At 45.2% G+C, this 23,424-nt stretch overlaps 1 protein-coding gene across 1 annotated transcript in view; it reads right to left on the minus strand.

The window, feature by feature from the left end:
* The window catches only part of WWTR1 (WW domain containing transcription regulator 1), a 126,713-nt gene extending 103,519 nt beyond the window's left edge, over window positions 1-23,194 (minus strand). The window contains exon 1 of the mRNA XM_053310256.1: window positions 21,435-23,194. Within this exon, the coding sequence (XP_053166231.1) occupies window positions 21,435-21,856 (422 nt within the window). The 5' untranslated portion in view covers window positions 21,857-23,194. The remainder of the gene's footprint in view (window positions 1-21,434) is intronic.
* Between the last annotated feature and the right edge of the window lie 230 nt (window positions 23,195-23,424).

The raw sequence follows: 23,424 nt of genomic DNA on the forward strand, positions 1-23,424 counted from the left end.
GGGCTTATGGGAGTTGTAGTCCAAAAACAGCTGGGGGGGCCTAAGTTGAGCAGGCCTGGTATAATGGGACTCGAACCAGTCCATATCCCCTATTGTGGAGCACCCATGGGTGTCAACAACCACCCAAACCCTGAAGCAATCGGACAGTACTACAATTTTTTATGAATATTTGAAATATTTTCAATTATTTTTCTCATAGAGTATAATGGGACCAGAACCAGTCCATATCCCCTATTGTGGAGCAACTAGGGGCACAAAAGTGGGGTGGGTGGCAGACAGGGGTGCCTACCACCCACAAAACCCCAAGGCAATTGGACACTCCTCTGATTATTGGTGAATTGTTAAAGTATTTTTGAATTCCTCATAGGGAATAATTAGGATTGCAGCAAATGTATAGCTTCACGTCGGGGGGAAAGGGGTGTTGTAGAGTGGAGTGTGGTGGGTGGTAGTTCCTAGGGTGGGCAAGGAAGTAACCTGAATTATTTGAAAGGAATTGGGCAAAGGGCTGATTTTTAAGTGATTTTTGAAGTTTATGCGTCTTTAAGGTTTTTCTCCATAAAGAAGAATGGAGGTGTCAGCAAATCTATAGCTTCACATCGGGGGCAAAGGGGTGGCCTAGAGCAGAGTGTGGTGGGTGGTAGTGCCCAAGGGGGGCCAGGAAGCTATCAGAAGTATTTGAAAGGAATTGGGCAAAGGGCTGGTTTTTAAGTGATTTTTGAAGTTTATATGTCTTTAAGGTTAGCAATGTGAGTGGATTCATGGTTTGTCATTGAAAATCTTATATGCTACCAAAGAATCTACACTCAGAACACTTCAGAAACAAAACCCAGTACCCCATGGGTTAGCAACCCATGGGGGTGGTTGGCACCCTCTTTGCACTAGACCACCACTCACTCTGGGCCACCCCAGCACCCCACAAGTGGCTTTAAGGTTTTTCTCCATAGGGAAGAATGGAGGTTTCAGCAGCCCCATAACTGCACTTGGGGCGTGCTGGGGTGGCCCAGAGCGAGGTTTTGTTGGTTCGAACCGAACCAGGGGGAGATTCGAGCAAAACCAAACCCAAACCACCCCCTCCTGGTTCGAACCTGGTTCAAATTCGAACCAAACAGGGCAAACCGGTTTTGTGCACATCCCTATTTTAAGGTCATTTCTCTCCAAAAATGGACATAGCTGGCAAATCAGCCAAAGCTGATAGAAAGCACTTCTGGCCACTGCCTCAACCTGAGAGACTTAGAGAGAGGTTTGGGTCCAGAAGTACTCCCAGACTATGTACCTGCTCTTTTCCACTCCCACTCCCTCCCACTCTGTGATGAAACTCAGCTGTAGCCCAACAGGAATCAGACCTGTAGGAAATTGTGATAGGTATGCTATTAGCATACACCATACAAGAAGTGAAGGTCAGCCACTCTGCTACAGATGAGAGGTCATCCAGAAAAGAGAAAAACTCTGACTTCTTAAAACACACACACCCCTATGAAAACTGTAGCCTAAAGAAACAAACAAACCCCTCTGGAGAAGAAGGTAAAGGTAAAGTTGTGCCGTCGAGTCGGCATGTGGTATTCTTTGGTTGGATACAGGAAAGGTTTACCATTGCCATCTCCTACACCATATGAGATGATGCCTTTCAGCATCTTCCTATATCACTGCTGCCAGATATAGGTGTTTCCCAGCAGGAATTCGAACCTGCAACCTCTTGCTCCCTAGGCAGGTTACTTCCCTGCTGTGCCATTAGGTGGTTACACTAGGAGGAGGAGAAGAGGAAAATCCAATCAAAGGCCACACAATGCAAGCCCATGGCTGCAAATCGTCACTCACACAGTGGTTAGAAGCTGAGTTGGGAGGGCACTCAAATGCCCATTAGGCATGGACACCTCCCCTTTCTGAGAGGGATGGGCAAATGCTAGTTCCCAGGCTAAAGCTTTAGAAATTTCTGAAGTTGCTCTGTGGCTGTGCCTGCACAGATCGCATCGGGAGACCAGGAGAACAATGGGGCATCTGGTTTTATTGTTGATTTTCTTGTTTAATTGTGTGTTTATTCTAATTTTAAGCTGCCATTCTGAAAGCATGTGTCCACACACTGCCTTGATACTACCGCCCAGAACAAAACTCATTCCGCACAGAGATGGAAAAAATTTGAGGGACCACTGGTCTCAACTTCATAGGCCCGGAGTTGATGACAGGAATGTAGCAGAGGGGGGACACGCAGGGATAGAGCACCAATATTCCTTGCCCTCTCTGGTTGTTGGAGTGGGCATGGCCATGGGAGCTGTCACGGAGAGCACCTGCACTTCGGAATTTGCAATGACAGCACCGGTTGCTGGATACATTTGCCATTGCATGCTGCCTACTTTGATCTTCTTGAATGAGACTGGCCAGTTTTTAAGATTGTTTCAGTTTAACATGTTCATGTTCCAGGCCAGCCACTATCAATGCAACAGTTATTTGCCGATCTGCTGAGGGATGGGAATGAACAGAATCATAAATCTACTTTTGAAACAAAAAATTTACTTAAAGCATGGTACCCTAGTGTAATTCAAGGTTACAATTATTATTTAGAATATTTATATACTAGGGCTATGCACATTTGCAAATGTTGGGATCGGATCTGACTCGATCTGACCTGTTCCCACAACTATCAGTTCAGGGTCTTTTGGAGCTTTCAGAATGTCAGGATAAGTTTTTCCCCTCAACCATCCTTTTATTTTTATTTTTTTAAGTAATCAGGAAATATTCAGGGTGGAACCCAGAAGAAAAGTTATGTAACACCAGAGAATTACAGGGGAAGTGATGTAACATCACAGAATCTCAGAGGCACCCAGAAATTGACCACTTTATTAAGATGCAAGTTTTAAAATGAGCTAAAACTTTTAAAAGAGATAAATGCATGGGCAGAAACACAGCCAGGTAGATAGATGGCAGAAGATCGGGGGTGGGGGGTTGCCTGCCACAATTGTGAAAAAAGAGCAGAGTCCTGCTGCCATTTGGAGCTTCAAAATGCTCCAGTTTTCTCTGAAGAGTATCAGAGAGCTCTGAACCAAAGTCAGTTTCCCAAGTTTGGATCGGGAACTTGTCAGGCCATTTCCAACATTCCCGATCTGACATTGCACAGCCATATTATATAGCAATTTTGAACAAAAAAGATGTTATCCAACTGGTTTTATATAGCAGAAGGAGTGAAGATAGTTCTCTGTCCCCAAAGGGTGGACAATCTAAAAGGACAAAAGAGACACTAATGGGCTGAATAGCGACAGTTGCTCTCCCTCTGCTAAGTAGGAGAGCTATAACTTTTTAAAAAGGTACCTCATAGGTCAGTTAGCACCGACAATCATATCGTCAGCTACTGAAATGCATGCAATCCCATTTTTAAAGCAATTCTAGGCCTCATGGCTGCAGGATGATCCTTTTAAAAATAAAGAAAGGAGGAAGGAAACCAGGATATGCCACAGCCACCACGAAGCAGCTGGCTGACATGTCCTGCAGAGTAAAGTGGATGGTTCTGAACCACCTGCACCACTGCAGGAGTCTAACACACATGCCCACATTGATAAGCTATAGAGTTGCTGTTCCGCTTCTACTTACCATTGTGCGATCACGTTGTAACAAGACACACTGAGAATAATTTAAGTCATGTCTTAGCGTGTGATTGTACAGTGGTACAGATTGTACAGTTTTACAGACTGTACAAGTCATGTCTTAGTGTGTGATTGTACAGTGGTAAGTAACAGTGGAACAGCCTTCGTGTGTTTGGGGTGCCTGCAGCAGCACAGATGGCTCACAACCTCCTGCATTATGCTGCGGGACATGTCAGCCACTAGGTTTCTGAGATAGTTCCCAACAGCCAAGTGAAGGACTTTTTCACTCTCCTTTGCTCCTCTGCTCATTACTAGTCCTCTCAAAGTTCAGTTCTGCCTCCCTGTTACCTCTTCAATTGTCCTTCTTTACTCATTACCAGCCCTAACTTCAGATAACTAGAACCCCTACTGGGGGTTCTTACTGAGTCGCCTCTGAGTACAGGCACTACCATAACATTTGGTCATCATTTGGGATGGAACTAATTTTTTTAAGTTATCTCTTTCTATAAGAAGGAAAAACAAGAAATTAATCGATGCCACAAGTCTGTACGTTTAAATCCTGCCTGTATGACATTTCGTTCTACTTTAATTGTTTCCATACAATTTATATCTGCTAGTCACGCTAGGCCTTAGAGTGCTCCATACACTTTGTTACAAAGACACTCTTGTCCTATAATAACCTCAGTAATCAACGTGAAGGAATTATGGGTAAAGCAGAACAGCCAGAGTGAAATAAGCTTGGTTTCAACTGCATCCAAAGCACATTTCAAACAGGAAGCAAGTCCTAACCACTGGTTCTTCCATGCGGGGGGGGGGGGGGCGGTGGTGGCGGCGGCAGGAGAACTGGGTAAGAGCAGGACTCTCAGCATGTACAGACACTGCTGGAATTGGAGCCTCTTATCAAAAGTGCGATGTCGTGCCAACTTGACCCAGTTTAAACTGGGCAGTTTGGAGATGCTTACAGATTTTCATTTCCTTCTGATGGAAATCTTTTTAATTAGTTTAGAAATTGACCAGGAAGCCAACAACTTGCAGGACTATAAAAACAAACTAGTACTTCTTCCTTCTTACTCAAACCATTTGTCAATCCCCCCCCCCCCCCCGTATTTAGTACATTAAAGACGCACACAACTTCTGGACTTGATCCCAGCTGCCAGGTTGAGTGGCGCAGGTCAGTGCTATCGAGCATAAACAGTATTTCTCAACTCACTCCCGTTATTTCACTGGTTGCCAGCTAGGAAGATATTTTATATCCCCCTGCCCCTCCCCCCCCCGCTAAAAGTGTCTGGAGGTAAGGAATTGAGCTCCCTTCCTTGGAACATATGAAGCTGTCTTATACTGAGGCCACTAACCCATCCCCTCCAACTGGATCTGGGGCTTTTGCACATTCTCAGGGAGCTGTGAGCCCTTTCCCACATGGTGAAAATGCCAGGCAAAAATCCACATAGCACATCAGGAATACAGCCAACAATAATCCAGCCACGTCAAAAGGAGGGACTTCTAGAACTGCAGAAGCATGCAGAAGGGATCGGGTTCAGCTCCCAGTATCTCCAGGCTGGGCTGGGAAAGACTCCTGCCTGAAACCTTGACGAGCCTCTGCCAGCCAGTATAGACAGTACAGAGCTAGATGGATCAATGGTCTGATGGTATAAGGCAGCCTCATATATAACCTTCCTATGATAGGACTTCCTCCTCCCCATCTGCCTGGGTAGAAAAAGCGAGTCATGGCTCAGAGACAAAGAGACAATGGAAAAGAAAAGGCAAAGCCAAGCCCTGTGTAGGCGTGGGATTTCCAGTTCATCCATGCTGAGATTTCTCAGCTGATTAGAGCAACCTGCAGGGAAGGAAAGAGGGAACTTGGCTGGATTTGCATCTGAACATGGTACCATCATTTTGCGCCCCAGAGACCCAGCTGACACTAGGAGATGTCTCAGGGTTCCAAACTATCTGTCTGGGGAATTTGCACTTGCCCAAATGTCCTTCTGTTAATGGCCTGTACAAGACTACTACAAATGTGGGTTATTTCAGGGGGGGGGGGGAGAAACCGGGACGGGACCCAAACAAAGCAACAAACAAAACACACCCAGAATTATAGTTAGTCCCTCTACTTGCACTTTACACAAGTGAATAAAAATTATTCCAAAATGTTCTGCTCTGAGCATTCATACAAGTCTTTACTGAGGAAATCTTATATTGTAATGGAATTGCACACTGAGGTCATGCTCATGAGCTCTGTGCTCGGAGCCGGGGAGGGACAGTGGGGGAGGCAGGATCGCTTCTGCCTTCCCCCACATGAGCAACACTTCCACCCCACTTGCTGCACCGCACGCCCCAATGACTGATGCTGCAGTGAGCAGAGCAGCTGCAGGGAAGCCAGGGGAAGGAAGCCTAGCCTCCAGGAATCCCACAAGGTACTGTGCAATGAGCATGGTACCTGGGGGGGGCGTTCCCCCGGGGAGTCGGACACTCTAGGCAAGCAGCCCAAGCAGTGAAAAATGAAGAATTGGGCTGGACAGGATTCTAGGGCCTTTTATAGCTTGTATGGCACCTGTGGTGATGCACAGCACCAATTGCTTATTTACAGGTGGCCCTGTTTCGTGGGGGTTCCGTTCTGGCCTACAACCATGGATAACAAAGCCATGAATAATGAAAACGTAAGTCAATGGGAATTGGGGGGGTTAGGTTCCGGAGTCCCGGAAAATGACTGAAAAGATAGGGTAAAAGCAGAAATGAGGATGGAGCACAGCACTCACCTCAGATCTTCCACTCTCCCATTCTCTAGGTCCTCCAGTAATGCCCCCCCCACTCCTCCAGTAGTATGTAATTATAAGCCTCCCTCACCCCACAGTTAAGCACTTAGCAGCACAAGCCCCTGGCCTGTTTGGTCGGTAGCCTGGCCAAAGAAACAGCACAAAATTAAATCAAGAACACACACACACACACACGTACGTATGAGAATCAAGGAGTGAGAGGACAATCCATTTCCACAGAATAATTAAGATTTTAAATTTACATTGAATTTAAATTGATTTTAACTATTGCAATTTAAATTAACTACAGCACTGCCATTATCATTACAATTATCACATTTGAATTTGAATGTAATTAAAAATTTCATCAAAATGAAAATTAAATTTACAAAAGTGATAATTAGCATCTTATGAGGGCCGCACAATGCTGCAGGAGGCTCCAGAAAATGGCTCCAAGAAGCTCCACAGGAATGGCTCAAAAAAGGCTCCTAAGGGCTCCCTAAGGCTGCCAAATGCTACCTTAAATGGTTTTTAGAAGCACACAAAAAAATTCTAAACATGCATACCAAAGCACTCCACCATCCTCCCCCAAGCTCCTCTCGCAACCCAAGAGGAAGACCATGTAAGGGCAGAACCGTGCTGCTGAAGACTGCAGATATGTGGGACCATGTGCTACAGATAACAAGGTCAGGTATATATTGCCCAACCGCGGATACGCAAAACCATGAGTGTTGAAACGGCAGATAATGAGGAACACCTGCACTGTTCCCTCTAAAGTGTACATGTGCACACAAAATGTCAGCCCCCCAAGCAGCTCTTTCTGGCAGGTGCACAGTCTTGCCACGCTTCTGCCACCACCGCCCAACTGCCCGCCAAGGTCCTGGTTTCCCCCTCTCCCCAGCCAGGCCTCTGTCTCTGCCTCCCTCCCCCAGGCTAGGCCTCCTCCTGCTCCAGCTCTGGCTGCATATCTAATCTGAAGTCTTGTCATCCAAAGTGTCCTCTCACAAGACTTCCGTCAAGGTCTGCAGATGGAGCCAGAAGAGGACGTAGGTGGTGGTGGTGGTGGTGGTGGTGGTGGTGGTGGATGCAGTGGCAGCTCCCGCAGCCCAGAGCCTCCTCAACAAGATGGCATGGCTGCCAAGAAGAGGGACAAGGCAAGATTCTGACAAGGTAAGTGGCAGAATGTCATGGTGAGGTAATTGTACAAATTAATCAATCTATAGTTAAGGCTCTTTGGCAAACAGTTCAGCTAATCTACGGCATGTTTGAGCTCCAATCTCCAGGATATTTGGAAGGAAATTAGAAGTCTACCGCATAACTATCAAAATATAGGGGCAACTATAACACTCAGGCAAACATTTTATAGGATAAGAGTCAGAAAGCAAGGATGAACTCACATTTAAATAAACAAAACTTAGACAAGTTTTATTTTATTATTATTATTATTATTATTTTATAGGCCACTTTCAACCACCAACAGCAGACACGATTGCTTTTAAAACAGAAGACAGATAATAGAATTGTGAAGTACATTTCTTTCCTTTCATAGTGTGTGTGTGTGTGTGTGTGTGTGTGTGTGTGTGTGTTGTACCTTATAGTGGCACATAATAATACACTGCCTTGATACTGCCACCAAGAACAAAACTCATTCCACTCACTTATGAAAATAATTAGAGGAAACAATAGCCACCTGTACTTGTATATAGATCAGAGGCAGTAGAGTCCTGTGCAAAAACAAAACAAAGCACTGGGCCAGACACACTGCTTAGTGCATAAGAACAGCCCTGCTGGAACAGGCTGAAGGCCCATCCAGTTCAGCATCCTATTTCACAAAGTGGCCCACTAGAAGCCCCTGAGAAGCCCACAGGCAAGAGGGGAGAGCATGCCCTCTCTCTTGCTGTTGCTCCCCTGCAACTGGTATTTAGAGGCATCTTGCTTCTGAGGCTAGAGGTGGCCTATAGCCACCAGACTAGTAGCCACTCACAGACCTGCCATCCATGAATTTGTCTTTTAAAGCTATGCAAGCTAGTCGCCATCACCACATCCTATGGCAGAGAATTCCATAGATTAATCATGCGCTGTGTGACAGACTCTTGGCGGGTTGGGGGGGGGGGAGTGTTCTAAAGAAGTGAAGGCCCTCCTACGGGCCCAGGCACCACACACTACACCAGGGCCCGGGACACTAAGGAGGGCCAGATGAGAAGAACTCACAGGATGGGATACAACTGGCCGAGAGAGGCGATCCTGGAGTTATGCATAAAATGACATCTGGAGTGGGCTGAATGTGTGTGCATCATGTAGGACAGTCTTCCAGTGATGGGGCTATATGATATGTGATAACCCAAAGCATGGGGGGGGGATGAAATGGCATTAAAACTTAGTTCCTTATTCCGTCCTCTGCTCATCAGTCTTTGTCTCTCTGACAGATAAGGAATTAGGAGCCTGGAATCAGCTTCATCATCCTCTTGTCTATATCCTCCATGCTCCTTGCCAAGATCTCAACCATAGGATTGGAATCAGTGCTCCAGATTGGAGCACTGAGCGTTGGAGAATTTGGAGAGCTGAAGATGTGTGAATGGGCTCAGCAGTGGCAAGATGCCATTGCAGCTGAGTAGGGGCTGTGTGTGCAGTGCACATGTGCCACTGGGGGTGTGGGCTGAATACAGACCCATCTATCCTGCACCCACATATCTAGGAGAGTTTTGAATTATAGCAACTGTTGTGTTCCGCAAACAAAGATGGCCTGGAGGTTGAGACACAATCTCTGGAGTTCTGAGAAGGCCTATCTGAGACCTGTTTGACATCTTGTACTAAAAAACAAACAAACAAAAAAACCCCAAACTTGTTGACTGATGGGTATCTATTTCAGGTTTTGGCTTGAGAGCAGCTGAAAAGAGCCGAGCAAGCAGTTCTAAGTTAGTGTGCTGTAAACCGATTCCCTTGAGTTGCCATAGCTGAAATGATAGATTGTGTTTACTGATGCTAATTTCCAATGGGCTTATTTAACAATGTCTGTTTTGTATATGAAAGGAGAGGATTGCCAAGTGTAAAGGGAAAATATGCATAACAATAAGGCTATGCACACGAGCAGCCAAAGGCTAGGGCAGCCTAGCCTGTGCAACACAGGGATCATGCCCAATCCTGGCGCTGCCCTCAGGGGTAGCCCAACTTTTCACTCCAGCCTTTAGCCAGGTGCTAAGGGCACGAGCACACCCTTAACCCCGGCACCATGTGGGTGCTTGGGCAGCTTGCAATTTTTCTTGCAATTTCATAGAGGATGTCGGAGGACAGCTCTTGATCTGAATCTCTCCAATCACAGCACAGTCATCATGGCAATTCTGGTTTGGAATGATTATTTGCTCAGTTTGAACACCACAGCAAGCTATGGTTTTCTCAGACTAGATTGGGAGGAAAAGAACTGGAGGGCTGGAATCCATATTGGACATCACATCTGAATCTGGCACGACACACCAAACACTCATGTCAGTCAGCTTGAAGACAGGTGGGGAAAATATGCTATTGGAGCATCTCAATTTAGACTGCTAAAGCAGGATGTGTCATTTTTTTTCTCACTTAAAAAAACCCCAACCTGTGAATTTAAAGAATCTATCTGGTTTCTAACCACATTCATGAACTCTACTATTCAGTCTGTTGTTAAACACAAAACAAGTTAATAATCAGCCATAATAAATGATTACTCAAATACAAATGAAAAGTAAATACAAAGAACAATTGTTTTACTATACGAGGTACTGACTATATTTGCTGGAACATGTATCTGCCAGTATAGCTTTTTCAAGATTCTCTTGCATGATTTGACATTGGGAGGTGCTCTGCTCAATATTATTGCAACACATTTAGTACAAGTACTTAGATTTAAGAAGAGAGCCATGGGAAACGAGAAGCATCACATTTCACTAGGCCAACTTGCTTTATACAGGTCACAGACCTTTATATAGGTCACTTCTCTCAGGATCAGGTCATGCCTATGTAATAATGATGATGTCATCGTAGCATTTCTATAATGAATTGCAAAGGTTCATATTTTCTCAGCATTTCTCACGAGCCCTTTAAAAAAGGTCCATTTTATTATCCCCATATTGCAGACTGTGAAGACTCTTGTCTAACATCATCCAATGAGTGTATGTCTGATATAAGCTATGCAGATATACCACTTTAAAGATTTCAGGTTAAGGCTGGACTCTAATACACATTTACTTAAAAGTAAACCTTACTGACATAGTGGGACTTGTTTCTGAGTAAATATGTGCAGGCTCAGATTCACTCAGAATTAAAGTTTTGACTTATTTTCTATAAGTAACCAACAGAAAGTGAAGTCTACAGGAAGACAGGAATTGCCCTGAGTTTTCTGGTACTACAGAAACAAAGGTTTATGTGGGGAGGAACGCATTAGTGAGAGACTGCAAGGCCCTCTGAATTATCTTGGCTGTTTGGGGTATCACTGTCATAACATCCATGATCTCTCTCTCTCACCCATTCAGTCATTTCATTTCATGCTTTGCACAAAACAAAAACAATAGTAAAAACAGACTTACAAAAATCCCATTTCTGACATTTAGGCTCTTCGAGGTAACAGTCAACAACAAATTTAATTCCCCCCGCAACTTGTATCAGATTTACAAGGCAAGAGAGTCCATTGGAGCTTAAAGTAAATTTTGAACTAACAGTGTAGAAATCCGCATGTAACAAGATGTGCCCTTGGCACTGCAACCACGTAAAAAACAACTGGACAACATATCTCCCAGAAGTGAAGCGAAGCTGCATTCGTGCCTGCTCTATTCTGTGCTCTTGACCACGCCTGCAGAAGCTACATGTTTATACAGGCCCTGGATGCAACCAAGGCAATATACTCTTTCTAGTTTGTAAGATATATAAAGATGACCTTTAAACATCAACATAAGATGGGAGAACCACCAGTAAATCAGCCTTTTGGGGAAAGTACTTAAAACTACCCGAAAGTCAACTTTTCTTTAACATAGAACAAGAAGTTCAAGGATCTTAAAAGTATTCTTTAAAAGCTAGCCATATACAAACTTCAATATGGAATATAGTTCTTGAACGAATATCAAAGTAATACAAGTCAAACTGTACACACACACACAGACGCACACATATGTACGACACATTACATTGATATCCTGCTCTTCCTTCAAGGAGCTCATGCATGGTTATGTTTTGACCAACTGTTAATTGCTTAAAGAGTCAATTATGACATGCTTCGTTTCACTAAATCCTTCATGAGAAAGAACAGAAAGGCTGTAAGTTCTGAGTTATATATAACTCACTCTGGGCCCGTCACTTACAGCCTAACCTACCTCATAGGGTTGTTGTGAGGATAAACATAACCATGTACACCACTCTGGGCTCCTTAAAGGAATAGTGGGATATAAATTTAAAAGATAAAAATAAATCAAATAATGTGGTCACTTTTTAAAGCAAATTCCTGAAGACATCCTGGGGGGGAAGACTGAGTTAGGAACTCAGACATACATGATACATTGTACCAGATATTTATTTTATTTTTATTTTTTTAGCACCAGCTATTGTTAACTCAGACTCTCATCCCAAATCTTTGTAAATCAATTAATTTTCTAATAGCCAAATAATTACATTTGCACATGAGTGCTGGAATAGATCTGAAGGGCAAAAATGTACCTTTTTTTTTTTTTTTGCAAAAATAAAAATAAAAATAAAAATGTTGCAGATGCCATATTATTTCCTTTGCAGCAATAAAAAAGGGTGCAGTGCTTCTTCTAAGCTGGTGTTTGTCACATGCCATTGTTATTAATTTAACCAATTAATTGACTAGGATTGCAGTCCTATGTACACATTCTTAGGAGGAACTCCCATTTCATACAGTGGGGCTGGTCTTGTGGTAGCAAGCATGAGTTGTCCCCTTTCCTAAGCAGGGTGGCACTCCATATGCTGCTGAACTACAATTTATTGTGAGTGGGGCAATGATGGGTTCATCTGGAGTACCACCTGGGACCACAGATGTGGTACATCTGGAGTACCACAGGTTGTGAACCCCTGCCTAGGGGATGCTGCTGTCAATCAGTGGTAGAGCATCTGCTTTGCATGCTGAAGGTCCCAGGATCATTCCCTGGCATCTCTTGCAGGTAGAGCTGGGAGAGATTCCTGCCTGAAACCTTGGGAGAGCTGCTGCTAGTCCATGTAGTTCAGGGTTTCTCAACGTGTGGGTCCCCAGATGTTATTGGACTTCAACTCCCATAATCCCCAGCCCCAGTGGTCTTTGGTTGGGAATTATGGGAGCTGAAGTCCAATTACATCTGGGGACCCACACGTTGAGAATCCCTGATGTAGATGATACCAAGCTAGATGGGCCAATAGTCTGACTCAATATAAGGCAGCTTCTTATATTCCTATGACTTGCTTCCAAGTAAAACACACAGGACTCCACTATCAGCATTGCATCCCTGTTTATGACCTATAATTACTGGCTTTACTGATCATCTGTACAAACCCTAGCCTTCTGTTCAGGCAAAATCCCTCTCCTATCTACGTATTCTGTCTCATGTAAAGGCATAAGGGTACATCCAACATATTAATAAGACAGTTCTGACAAGCAGTGATCGTGTTTAAAGTACAGAGGGGGATAAAGAACAAATGAAAGTGCACCACTTTAGACAAAGTGTGTTGCATGCCAATGGCACAGGCAGCACTGTGTGTACTTCACAATTCCATCAGCCAAATGCAGAAATGGGTACTGCATACCAGGCTTATATGAGTACCAGACACTCATTTTCAAATAAAAATTACTTCCAGGCATGACCACGATGAATATTTATATACTGCTTTTCAACAAAATAGTCCCCTTAGGGGATGGAGCCGCTCTGGGAAGAGCATCTAGGTTCCAAGTTCCTTCCCTGGCATCTTCAAGATAGGGCTGAGAGAGATTCCTGCCTGTAACCTTGGAGAAGCCTCTGCCAGTCTGTGTAGACAATACTGAGCTAGATGGACCTATAGTCTGACTCAGTATATGGCAGCTTCCTATGTTCCTAAAAGTTCCCAAAGTGGTTTAAAGGTAAAGTGTGACATCAAGTCGGTGTTGACTCCTGGCAGCCACAGAGCCCTAGGGTTTTCTTTTGCTAGAACACAGGAGGGGTTTACCATTGCCTCCTCTCGTGCAGTATCTTCCTATATCGATATAAGTTTTTCCCATAGCAGGGATTCAAACTGGCAACCTTCTGCTTGGTTGTTTCCCCTTGGCGCCACTTCCCCAAGCATTTCCCCTTGGCGCCACTTAAGGTGACATAGATATAAAACAAACAAACATAAAATGGCAACCAGACAAGGAAACATTTCTAAACTGAAGATACAGTAGCTAATTCCTTTTTTCCCTTTCAGGGAAAGGGAAGATAGTTAAGATAGTTATGTGTGGGCAGGTGGTCGAAGAACATTTCAAGTTTTATCTGCACCACTGCTAATTACATAATTTCTGCATTCTGGGACTCTCAGTTTATTTTTTAAAAGCAGGTTTCTAGCCAAGACAATTTCCACAAAGAGCTAGAAAAAGGCTCAGGATTAAGAAATTATGCACCCATCAGTTTAGCAGTAAATCTAGAAATTTTCCTAGATCACCCAGGAGTATGGTCAATTCTTAGTGAAGTCTCAGGGGCCACAGAAAGGCACTGAAAATTTCCAGTTGCAAAAGGGGCTTCAGTGCCTCATATAGTTTTTCTTCCCATGACCAGCAGAAACAAGATTAGCGCAAAATATTCCAACACATTGTCAACATTAATCTGTAAGAGATTCAGAATTCAGCTATTCTTAATGCAGAATTTTGGTTCACCATTATACAGAAGTCAGATGCCTATGTATTTTTAATCAAAGATCTCTAAATCTAGGTCTCGTTCCTACAGCCATTGCACACACACATCTCTTGAAACAAGTAGTAGATATGGGGCTTCGCCCAACTGAAACTCTCTACCACATGCCATCAGCTTTTCTGATTCAAGAAAACAAAGTGTGAGCCTTTGAAGAATATCCCAAAGCCAGTTCCAGACTTTACACTGGTGCATGCTTTTGCAAAAATGGGAGCCACAGCAGGATCTGCACACAGGTGTGAAACAATAAAATCTCAGCAAACTTTTTTCCCATAACCATGGAAATCTTTCTATAACCATGGTTGATAAGGTTGAAATTCCAAATGCTGCTGGCTCGCATCTTATGATGCCCCACCACAGAATTCAGAGGCATGGCTCCCAGGTATGCAACACAACAGTCACATCTCAACAACACTGTTAAGGCACAACCAGGCTGTTACACTTTTCCTTAGCCAGAGCCAGTGAATAGGAAGATAAGAGGAGCAGTGAACACACAGAGAGAAATGGATTCTAGGCAAGCAAAATCAAAAAAGTCCTACCCAAAGAACTGAGGGTTGTCCCACTCTTCCTGAAACACTAGGAGTCAACATATAGCTTCATGCACTGAATAGACTTTGATGGATCAGGTTGAACAGCTGGTTGGCCTGAGAGGGTGGGCTTGGTCCTGGTGTTTTGTGTTTCTTTTAAATTGTGCTTAATTTAATTTTTATTTGTTTCAATTTTGTTTTTTAAACACAAAATGCACACTGCTAAAAATTCTGCCCTAGAATTTGCCCAAGGATGTGTCTATCCAGTTTTTCAAAATTCATCCACTGGGGTGGGAAATTTGCCCAGCTCTTCAGGGTTCCCCCCCCTCCAGGTGTGCACCCCCCTTTCTGAGTTCCCCTCCAGATGTTCAGAAGGGGCCAGATGAGATATCAAGCTCCCAACCCTCCAAGTCATAAATGTTGGAGATATGCCAGATAGGCCAAATGTTACAACCATCTTGCTTTCACCCAAACTATTCCCAGTCAAATTTGTTTTAAATCTCTAGCAGTTATTCAAGGTTGTTTTAAAATATATAAACACATCTATAGCAAGGCACAACTCATTCCAGCAGAGAAGTGTTTCAGATAAACACACACACAGTCCGTTTTCCATCCCTCACAGTTGAGACATGGTGTTGCATTACCATGTGTGGGGTGGTCTTGAGGCTACTTAAGTTTCTTACAGTCATCGCCAAAAAATCTCCACAGGAACCAACAAGCAAAACTGTGATTTCTGTAAGTCACAGCTGGTCCTTAGTGAACAAAGCTGAGCAAGACTTATTGTTAATACAGATTTCAAGATCCACTTTCATTTATTTGCAAATGGAAACATACACCATTTGAGAGCTAACCAATGTTCCAACATAAACACAAATTGCGTAATAAGTATCTCTCTCTTTTTTTACCAATGCAATTGCCCCTTCCTTTTCAAAGGGCAGTCAATTACTCCCCAATTATCTTCATCAATAAAGAACTTCTGTTCTGGATTGCTTACATATCCACTTCAATAGGAATTAACCTCCCCTCGGAGTCGCAACCGATATCAATGTTTGCATTGAATTTGGAAGGTGCTGCCTTTCAAGAGACACAAAACCTGCCAACCCTATGAATGTGTTTAATTAGAAGCAAATCCCACTGTATTCAGTGAGGCTCATTCCCAGTGCAAGAGTGTGTTGTCTTAGCCAACTACTGTATTTACCTGAATCCAAGACCACGTTTCCAAGTTCCTTCCTGTTAGAAGTCAGGGGATCATCTTAAATTCAGAATCCTCTTCCTTTTGGGTAAATAAGGCTATAACCTGTATTTAGCTTCTATTTTTAAGGGGCTCATCTTATCTCATCTTAAATTCAGAGTATCTCATCTTAAATTCATCTCATCTTAAATTCAGAGTCATCTTGTAATTGGGTAAATACGATATTAATGCTCAGGAGCACCAAAGTAATCACACTACCTATTAAAACTGCCTTTCAAGCACCTAGCACAGCCTTGGGAGAGGTGGTGTGGCTGCTGCTGAGAAACCATGTGAAAAACTCAGCTACTCGGATTTAACCAACATTTTCTTGGGGATCATAGTCAGGATATTATGAACTGTCCTTCCAGATCAGACCAAATGTCCATCTAGGCCAGGAGTTTCCGTTCTTGGGCCCCAGATGCTATCATCTTCGGAATGATGGGAGATATAGTTCTACAACATCTGGAGGCCCAAGGTTGGGAACACTTGATCTAGCTAGCATCCTTTGTTCCCCTGTAGCCAACCAGATACTTCTGGGAAGCCCTCAAGCAGAGCAAGAAGGCTACTCACTCTCCCACAGCTGCTTCCTAGAGACAGGCATAAGACAGGCTCACTGCCTCTGAACATGGGAGCTTCCATATAGCCATCATGACCAATAGCCAATGATAACTGAGACCCAGCATGGTGTGGTGGTTAGAGTGCTGGATTGGATGAGGAAGACCTGAGTTCAAATGCCCTTTCAGCCATGAAACCCACTGGGTGACTCTGGGCCAGTCACTTATCTCACAGCTTAACCTACCTCACAGAGTTGTTGAGAGAATAAACTATATACACCACTCTGGGATTCTTGCAGCAAAAGCAGGATTATACATGTAAGCAAGCAAGCAATGATGTGGGGTGGAATTCTAACATTTCTATTTGGCTACTTGAAAAACCTTTGAGATATAGTGAAGGGAAATTAATATGGTGGAGATGGGTTTTTTAAAAACTGTATAAATAGGTCAAACAGCATGCCAAATCAATCAGAAAAAAGGTATAGTGGGTTTTTTCCTTCTTTAAAGAACTGCAAGTTTTATACAAATTTCATAATTCAAAATTTCCAATAAAACCCACATCTCTGTAAGTAAGTAATAATCCTCTCCTCCACAAATTTCTCTGGTCCTATTTTAAAGTCATCTGAGCTAGTGGTCACCACCATATCCTGTGACAGCGAATTCAATGCATTATGCAGTGTGTGAAGTGGCACTGTCTTTGGTCTTTCCTTGATATAGTGTCAATCAGTTTAAAACATACAGTACAGCTGCTCTATCTCCCTGTATAGGATTCGAATCTAGGGCTTGTCGTACCCTTAAGCATGACACCATAAGTGAGAATCATCGCCCTAGCTAGATCAACATATTCATGACACCAATTCCCAGAGTTTGAAACATGGACGACAAAGACTTCCCATCTAGCAAGAGTGATGGATAGCTAGAAACAGGATTTTCTCCTCTTGGATGGAGACAGAAGAAAAGGGAGACAGTGCTGGACCCACTGGAGGGAGGGAGCTGTTTTGCAGTTTCCATGGAGGGAGCTGTTTTGCAGTTTCCATGTTGAAGTTAAACTCTTAAGCTTAATTTCTCTTTACTGTGCTTAGGTTGGATCTGGCTTCAATCATCTCCAGCTTCCGTGTCCATTTGTGGTAACAATTTGGCAACCATCCCCACCACCTCAATGAAATAATGGCAACATCCCAATAACCTTCAGCATCAGCCTGGGAAGACTATAGCAACAGCCACACAAATTCCCTTTCAACTGTCTGTGATGACCACAAACCCTCCAATCCCCCTGTAAGCCATTCCACAGCAGAGTTTCTTCTTCTTCTTCTTCTTCTTCTTCTACTTCATCCTCCCTTTTTTAAAGTGAAGAACAGTGAAAATATATTGTTTGACCTACTTAAAGCAACTAGAAGCATCTTACATTAGCAAGCAGTCTTGCTCCAGATACAGCTAATCAGAGGTTTAGGTGGCTCTGTTTTATATTCATTACACAGTATCATGCCTTGTCATTATTTTATTTTTTATTTTATTTATTTGGCTCCAGGAGCCAGCCCAAAAATTTAGGAGCCAGACTGCCTGCTGCTCGCCCCAAGCAATGCCCTCCTCTCCATGGGACAATCAACTCTCCACCTTGCTTGCTCACTCCTCCTCCTGGTCATGTCCATCCACCCAGTGATTCAGGTGCCATTCAGGGGTGTAGCAAGGCTGGAGTGGGCCCAGAGACAAGATTGTAAAATGCACCCCCCCACACACACACACACTGAAGCTCAGCTCATGAAAGAAATCTTAAATGAGGCTGAAAAGTGGTAACAAAAAGCATAGTTTTATATCCTATGTGCCACAATAGAACCTCAACCTAAATTATTTTTTAAAAGATTTGTAAATTTTGGATGATGCAAGTCATTGAATGGTACTAGAGAAAGACATGCAGTTCTGGTAGCTCCAGGTCTTAACACTCACATCAGTTTCGGAGGATGAATGCAACTGAATACTGGGCAGGTTCGCAGCTGGGGGAGTAAGTCATGTGACTTGCCTCTGGGGGGCCCCCCAATGCAGTGGGTCCCCAGACAACTGTCTCCCCTTGCCCTATTATAGTTACGCCCCTGGCGCCATTCTTAAATTTCCAAATGCCATGGTGAGCTGGCGCCTGGGAATTTTCAAGCCCTGTAGTAATATAACTATCTCTATCCCTGGTGCATCTATCATTTTATCAATCCATTTGCGTTGATCCTGCAAGATTCTTAAGTGCTCATGCCCCAGTCCTAAACATAAGAAGCAGGCACCTACAAATTCACTTACCAGTGGCAAGTGGCCCCAGCCCTCTGGTGAGCAGGACATCCAGCCCCAGAGGTCCTCCTCAGATGGCTCATTTCCACCACCATTTCTGAGGTGGTAAGAAACAGCAGGAATCCTTTCTGAGCAGTAGGAGAGGGCTCCCACTGCTTCTTACCATCTCCATATCCCAGCACAAATGACAGAACTTCTCCCCTAAGTCCTCTGCCTGTTTGCCAGAAAAGGATCCCTGGGAAGGACTGGTGGCAACCACAGATAATGGCCAGCTAGTGATGGCTAAATTTGTGGGTCCCCAACACTAAGCAAGAGTAAAGTTCACAAAAACCACTGACATCTCTTCTGAGTAATGTGTCAGGGACTGGGGCGCCAATGCCATTATGGCTGGGGATGATGGGAGTTGTAGTTCAACAGCATCTGGGAATTCAAGTTTGAGAACTCCCTGGGCCATAGCCAACTCCTTTGGCCACTTTACACCAGACAAAGGTCCATCTCCCCTTCTGCAGTGTTTTAGAACTCACTTTTATTCCAGTGAATTCATCTGGAATAAAGCGACCACACTGTTATTGTATACTCAGAATCACTTTTCTGGACTAGGTGCCACTCCAAATAGACACATCCACACATCTAACTCTTCTTATTTTTCCACCTTCCTGATTGTGTGTACAAAGCAAGTGGCTAATGAGGGCTTCAGAAAACAATGCTAAACCAATCCAGAGTATACACTGAAATCTCTACATTTGAATACAGTCATAATTATTAATTTATATACTGCTTTTCACCAGAACCATCCTCAGAGCAGTTCACACACACACAGAAGAGAATGAGACTATGGTTCCCATTTCCAAGGCACTCACAGTAAAAAACAAAAAAAGAGAAGAAAAGAAAAGGAAGACACCAGTAATATGATGGGTTACTCCCCACATCTAAATAGAAGAGATATCACTTTCTAAAAGTGCCTCTCGGCTCCGTTAGCAGAGGATGCCTCAAGGCCTCTGTTGATCCCTCTCAAAGAGGTTACATTCCAATGGACTTTGGAAGAGCACACTATGAAAGTAGGGTTCATTTGGCCCACAAACCAATTTTCAGTGCCACATTTCAGACAAACTGAGCACAGGCTTGGCTCATTGTCCACCGCCACTTGAGACAAATGGCAATGAGATGCCCTGTCTCTCCCCCACCCACCCCCGTTTGCTGCCCTGCCCTCACCAGCCCAGCCTCACCTTCCACTGCTTGCATGCCAGCACTGTAAGATATTCCCCTTAGGACAGGGTTTCTTAACCTTGGGACCCCAGATGTTGTTGGACTACAACTCCCAGAATCCGCAGCCACAAAGGCCATGTCTGGGGATTCTAGGAGTTGTAGTCCAACAACATCTGGGGGCCCAAGGTTAAGAAGCCTTGCCTTAGGGGATGGGACTAGTCTAGGAAGAGCATCTGCATGGTTCCAAGTTCCCTCCCTGGTATCTCTAAGATAGAGCTGAAAGAGACTCCGGCCTGCAACCCTGGAGAAGCTGCTGCCGGTCTGTGTAGACCAGGGATTCTCAACGTTGGGTCCCCAGATGTTATTGGACCAACTCCCATAATCCCCAGCCCCAGTGGCATTTGGTTGGAGATTATGGGAGTTGAAGTCCAATAACATCTGGGGACCCAATGTTGAGAATCCCTGGTGTAGACAAAACTGAGCTAGATGGTCTGACTTGGTACAAGTCCAATGATCTGACTTGGTATAAGGCAGCTTCCAATGCTCCTTATACATACATGTTCCTTTGTATGTATGTGGTAGCAACAGGCAGGTGGAGTGACCTTACAGCCTGAGGCCATCTTTTCACATGACCTCGTGCCACATGCAGCACAAGTGCCTTGGAGCACAGCCACAGCACCAAGCAGCAATATTTATTTATTTATGTAGAAGATTGATATGATCGATTCCTATATGAAGAATGATGGCTCACAGCCAAACCTTAAAAACAAAAATCAAACATCTGCTCCCAGTCCTCACACATCCTTAGGAGACAGGCTTTTCAGTTCGGAGGGTGTTGCTTGCAGGCACACACCTGCCCCCCCCCAGCACCTCTCACCTATGTGGAAGAGAAACCAAAAGCGGCAACAGGATGTGCAGAACGAGCTAACTGGAGTCAGACTCTGGGGATAAGCCCAGTTTTCTAAGACTGAGCCCAGTTTTCCAAGGCTGAAGTCTCAAGCATATGAAACAATAGGGGCAGATCTCTGAGCATACACAGAACACACCTCACCTGAGAGCCACACTTCACACAACACAAACTATCTTGTATGGAAGTATCCACCTCGGAAACGGTGTGACTCTCCGGCAGTTTGTTATATGGGACTCAAAACACACCTTGCAGCAAGTAACACACACACACGTGTATTCCTCAACCTTGTGGGGGACGGAAGTCCCTTCGGTCTAGGGAAATGCCTTGGGTGTGAAGCAGCCCTGAGTAACTACAGCGAAATCACAGAGCAGGCCACCTTTGGTCCCTCCTCCTATTAGAAACCGAGACTCCCCATACACACATCTCGCAGGCCTATCATGGAGTATGGGTTGCCTCCCCAGACGCCATGGCTGCCTCCAAGCCCTTCTGCCCCACAAGCAGCCCCCCTCCCCCCCGCACCTGATATATTCTTTCTCCCCACTTACTTGAGGAAGTATCTCTGGCCCGTGTGCGTGTGCGCCATCTCCCAGCCGGTAGGTAGCGGCAGCTCGTCCGTCACGTCGTAGGACTGCTGGCGGAGGTGGGCATGCGGCTGAGCCGGGCTCGGGGTGGCTCCGGTCCCGGCGCCCGGGAAGGAGGCAGGCGAAGAGTGCGAGCGGACGTGGTGGACACCGACCGCGGCATTGCTCAGTCGAGGCGGGTGACTACCTGAGTCGGTACTGGACTGCCGAGAGTGGGATCCCGAGTCCGGCTCCTTGAAGAAGGATTCGGGCAGGTTCTTCTTCCTCCACGAGCTGGGCTTGGGGTTCATGACCGAGTTGAAGAGAGCCTCGAGATCAGTGTCCAGATCCTGGGTGACATGGATCACTTGCTGTCCCGGCGGGGGAGGGACGGAGGCAGGGTTCATTTTCCCACCTTGCGCCGCAAAAACTTTATTGCAAGAAGCAGCGAGGAGCAAACCAAGGCAGGCCAAGATCTCCCCGTCTGCAATGCCTTGCCGGGTTCCAACCTCCCTCCCCCCACAAACAGCTATTTAGTAGTCAGAGTCCAAAAATACAACGGCTGTCCCGCGGAGGAGAACCGGGCAGACAAGCCAGCAAATCAAAAACTTCTCCCAGCCAGTTCCTGAAGCAAAACTTCTCCGAACTCTTTGCCTCCTCCCCAAAGGCCCCGGCTGCTCAATCAACAGCAGCTCCAAAGCAGCCGTCCCCTCCCTGCCCAAACTGTATCTTTATCTTGCAGGATCTCCAAGAACAGATGAAGCACGTCCAAAGCAGGCCCCGACGGAAAGTTATGCAACTTGCCTCCCCACCCCACCGAGATTTGTTACAATTCACCCTAAGAAAGTAGCTCCTTTAAAGGACGAAAGAAAAGTTCTCCGGCTGCGGCTGTCACGGGAGGGAGGGAGGGGAGGGCTCTGTCGCTATGCCGGAATTCCAGAGGGGCCTGAGACGCGAGCTAAGTAGCCGGCCGGGTGAACGTTCTGATTTAGAACCTTGGAGGTTTGGCGAACGTTCCGATTTAGAATGCTGGAACTTCCTGAGTTATGGCAGCGTTCCGTTCCAGGCCTGACCTACTGCTCCTCCTCTCCCCCCCGCCAAAGGAGATTGCATTGAGAGCGGCTAGGCTCAAAAGATTTCGATCTGTCAGTTTTTCTTAAGGGGTGGACGAAGTTACTGTCGAGGGCCTTTTTTGTGTGGGTGGGGGGAGAGGAGGGGCTTTCACCCCTTTTACATACCCATCCTGCAGATCTGGAGACACTAAGTACTTTCCACGGCTGTGGCTGCTCTCGGACTATCCCAAACAAAGTTACCCAAAACTCTCAGAGTTAGGGCGGCGCAGAAAGTTTGGCAGATGCATTATTAATGAGCTCAGTGTCTGGGACCAGCCCGATTACACGCTACACCCACTGCTAGTCCTCCCACTGCTCAGCTGAGAGACGGACCCTGCTGGATTTTCAACAGGGCAACAGGAGCCTCCTGGGGGTGGGTTAAGGGAGTTTTACGGGAATCTCGGGCGGAAATCCAACGGGGTTATGACTAACAAACCACAGCAGGCAAAGCAAGCGTGCCGCCGCTTCCTCTGCCGCTCCTTTCGGGGCTCTCCCTAATAAGGAATCCTCTTCTGTCCGGGTCTCTTCTCCTCCGCGGCGTGGAAAGTTGAAACGCCCTTCTCAGGCTTGGCAGATCTACCCATTTAATTGTCTCCTTGAAGCCTCGTCCTCTCCCCCCACCAAATTAGTTGCAAAGTGGGGCTTTCAAATGCAAAAAGGAATTTGAGCACACAGGGCGGGGCTAGGTTGCTGCTTCCCCGGGGCGGTCGGAGAAGGGGCTTGTAGCGCGATCCTCTTCATGGTTCCTGGGAAGTAAATTGCTCTGTGTTCAGTGGGCCTTGCTCCCATTTTCCCTGCCCTTCCGCCCATGTTTAGCCTGTAAGCTCCTTGGGACAGGGACCGGTTCTCGCGTTTTCATAAAT

The sequence above is a fragment of the Hemicordylus capensis genome, chromosome 3 (genome assembly GCF_027244095.1).
Source record: "Hemicordylus capensis ecotype Gifberg chromosome 3, rHemCap1.1.pri, whole genome shotgun sequence".
Classification (NCBI taxonomy): Eukaryota; Metazoa; Chordata; class Lepidosauria; order Squamata; family Cordylidae; genus Hemicordylus; species Hemicordylus capensis.